Here is a 3,696-nt window from a genome sequence, read left to right on the forward strand (position 1 = left end):
GTGTGTGTGTGTGTACGAATCTCTACGGATCTCAATGTAGGCCCTTAATACTTAGTATGAACCACTGAATTTGAAGCTGACCTTCATCTTTTACTTCTTGAAATCCTTGGCTCATAGCTTTTTGAATGGTTGGTTTCAGTTGGAAAATACACTGAACAATACATCTGGAAATATTCTGTCATGTTCTGATCTGAGAGCTTTCAGAGAACCAGCTGCTGATTTGAAAGACTTCTGTTGTGGTACAGACGGTCTATTGTCTACTAACGCACTGGCTATTACACAGTGGTATATGTGTGTTGCTTTTCTTGAGCTTTTAGCTTGAGAGGAAAACTTGTATTCATTAAGTTATGCATGACATGTATTCCTGAGAATAGTTTATTGTGATGTTCTCTTTAACTGATTCATTGTACATTTAGGGATTTTCTTTTTCAAAAACTATATAAAATATTAGGTAATTAAGTAACAGATTTGAGATATTTTCCATTTTGAGTTTTTAAAAGTTGATAGATTTCTACATTAAAATTTTGGTGTATTTATGATTTAATACGTCTCGGTAGCTTCATATTGACGAAATGGGTGGATTTCACCATTCACTATATTACTGTTTACCTCTTGTATGCATACTACTTGATACAGGGAAGGGAAAATTGACATCCAAACCCTACATAGGACTAATTTTGAAGAAAGTGACAGAAAATACATAGAAAATAATTGCACCTAAGTAATAATTGCACCTAGAGTCAAAGCTTCCCTGGATGGCATATGTGATTAAGGGCTTGCAACTTCCCTAAAGGCTGGATGGAGCCTTGAACCCACTCAGAAGCACCTCAAAAGACAGCTCTGGCCCTCTGCTTCCAATAGGAAACCCAGAAAACCCTATAGAACAGTTCTATTCTGCACACATGGGATCACCATGGGTAAGAATGATCCAATGACGGTTAACAACAACAACCTAGTAACATTTTAGTTGTTTTAAATTATAAAACTTATATATTTACATTTCAGAAAATTAAATAGGAAATGCATACACATTCACACAAAACCTTCCAAACATTAAGATGGCCACGGGTAACATTAACATTTATTTTCCGTGGCTTTGCCTTATACATATGGGTCTTTTGTTTTGTTGTAATTAGTGTTGTATTTTTTAGTTCCTACTTTTAAAATTAAATATAATGGGCATTTTCTCATAGGGCTGAGTCCTTGGTTGCTCTATAATTAGGGAAATACTATGTAGTTTTAATTTGAAAATATTTTGATAGCTAGTTGCATATTTTCATAAGTTTAAGTTCTAGTTTCAAAATCATAATTACTTCAAATATTTTTCCAGCCTAGTAACACCTGTCTTTTTCTATGTGGACAATTTAGCTGATCTGATTTGACATAAAGAGACCCTGGTGGTGCAGTGGTTGTGCTTAGACCCGTTTTTGCTCTATGGAGAAAAGACCTGGCGATCTCCTGCCACAGAGATTTACATCGACAGCCTGGGAAAACCTCACAGACTCGCTTTGTCCTGGAGAGTTGCTGTACGTGGGAATTGCTGGATGGCCCCAAACAGCCACCACCACTTGGTTCAAGTGATTCAATACTCTTTCAAGGAGACAGCAGCATTTCTCTTAACGTGTCTATATATGTATGCTAAGTGATAAATTTCTCTCTCTTTTTCCACTGTACTCAAGATGTCTTCAAATTAATTTCTCTGGAAAAGGTGTCCTATATCATTATGTTTGTACTCCATATTATTATACACATTTATTATGAAAGCATATAGGTGCAATCTTAATAATTTTTTTTAATTCAGGAAATTCCAGCTGAAAATAATATGTAAAGTATGCTTCAAATATGTTTAATAGTTCTTCAACCAGAGAATTTAGATTTGAATTGTGAATCTTTCCCCCAGGTTGGAAAAGAGACTGTCCAAACTACCGAGGACCAGATTTTGAAGAGAGACATGCCACCAGCATTTATTAAGTGAGTAAAGAAAAACCTTTAGGCTGGCTACACTTGGTTTTTAGTTATGGGAATTAGGCATTTTTGACATAATAATTTAACAAAACCATGACTTGTGAGTTTTGTTTTCTAGACTGTGTAGGATTCAGAAACATCATTTGTTGATTGCATAAACCTGAGGTTTATAGAAACACTTTTGCTTGAAGAGGAAAGAATAATAGTAGAGATAAATTTTAAAATAAAGCTACTCAGTGCAAGAACACTTTGTTCTATTAAAATGACGTTCCATATGCTCACCTTCCCGACACTGAAGACAAAATGGGTGCATAAGCAAATGTGGCGAAGAAAGCTGATGGTGCCCAGCTATCAAAAGATATAGCATCTGGGGTCTTAAAGGCGGCCATGTGGCTCAGAAGCAACAAAGCCCACATGGAAGAAGCACACCAGCCTGTGTGATCATGAGGTGTCAATGGGATCAGGTATCAGACATCAAAGAACAAAAAAATCATATCATTGTGAATGAGAAGGAGTGCAGAGTGGGGACCCAAAGGCCATCTGTAGGCAACTGGACCCCTCTTACTGAAGGGTCACGGGGAGAAGACTAGTCAATCAGGGTACAGTGTAGCAACGATGAAACATACAACTTTCCTCTAGTTCTTAAATGCTTCCTACCCCCTCACTATCATGATCCCAATTCTACTTTACAAATCTGGCTAGACCAGAGGATGTACACTGGTACAGATAAGAATTGGAAAGTATAGATGGGAACTGGAAACACAGGGACTCTAGGACAGATGAACCCCTCAGGACCAGTAGTAAGAGTGGTGATACTAGGAGGGTGGCGGGAAGGTGAGGTAGAAAGGGGAAACTGATTACAAAGATCTCTATATGACCCCCTTCCTTGGGGATGGACAACAGAAAAGTGGTTGAAGGGAGATGTTGGACAGTGTAAGATATGACAAAATAATAATTTATAAATTATCAAGGGCTTATGAGGGAGGGAGCACGGTGAGGAAGGGGAAAATAAGAGGAGCTGATTCCAAGAGCTCAAGTAGAAAGCAAATGTTTTGAGAGTGATGATGGCAACAAATGTACATATGTGCTTGACACAATGGATGTATGTATGGATTGTGATAAGAGTTCTACGAGCCCCCAATAAAATGATTTTTAAAACAAATAAAAGAAAAAAGTAAAATACAGCTACTGTAACATTTTGAAGTATTTAAAATGGAAGCTATAATTACATATTGCCTGATACCCTACAGATAATTTTTAGACATTTTGCACATCCTATGGGAAAGGAGAGAGACTTAAGTTTTGATCAGATAGAGCTTCTCCGGTTCCTGATGGTGTCACCATGTATTGACAGCCTTGTCCCATATAGCAGTCAAGTCCTAAGTAAAGATAATTCCTAGAAGTCAATTAGAATAAGGCAAATTTTTTTTAAGCCAAAAGATTTGAATAAAGAAGAAATTCTTTTTAAAAGTTGTAGCTCTTTTGAAATCAGGGAAGTATAAATTGTATTACAAAACTACTCAATTAAAAAGTTTGTTAGAAAAAGTTTGTTAATAGCAATTTTTGTTAAGGGTTTGGAGGAACGGTAACTCTTGTACACTGCTGTTGGGAATGTAAACTGATGTTGCCACCTGGACAGGAAGATTGACAGTAATAAAGTTACAGGTAGGTCATGTGGCTTCCAGGTTATGTTCTCAGGAGAAACTTGTGCGCACTCATAACCAGATCTAC

The 3,696-nt window shown here is 36.9% G+C and overlaps 1 protein-coding gene across 4 annotated transcripts in view; it reads left to right on the forward strand.

The window, feature by feature from the left end:
- VCL (vinculin) overlaps positions 1 to 3,696 on the forward strand; it is a 129,300-nt gene that overhangs the window by 42,452 nt on the left and 83,152 nt on the right. For all 4 annotated transcript variants that reach the window (XM_045291170.1, XM_045291171.1, XM_004701178.2 and 1 more), the window contains exon 2: positions 1,901 to 1,971. In XM_045291170.1, coding sequence (XP_045147105.1) covers positions 1,901 to 1,971 — 71 coding nt within the window. The remainder of the gene's footprint in view (positions 1 to 1,900; positions 1,972 to 3,696) is intronic.

Source organism: Echinops telfairi, unplaced genomic scaffold (assembly GCF_000313985.2).
Source record: "Echinops telfairi isolate 266 unplaced genomic scaffold, ASM31398v2 ScPeMD7_70;HRSCAF=299, whole genome shotgun sequence".
NCBI lineage: Eukaryota > Metazoa > Chordata > Mammalia > Afrosoricida > Tenrecidae > Echinops > Echinops telfairi.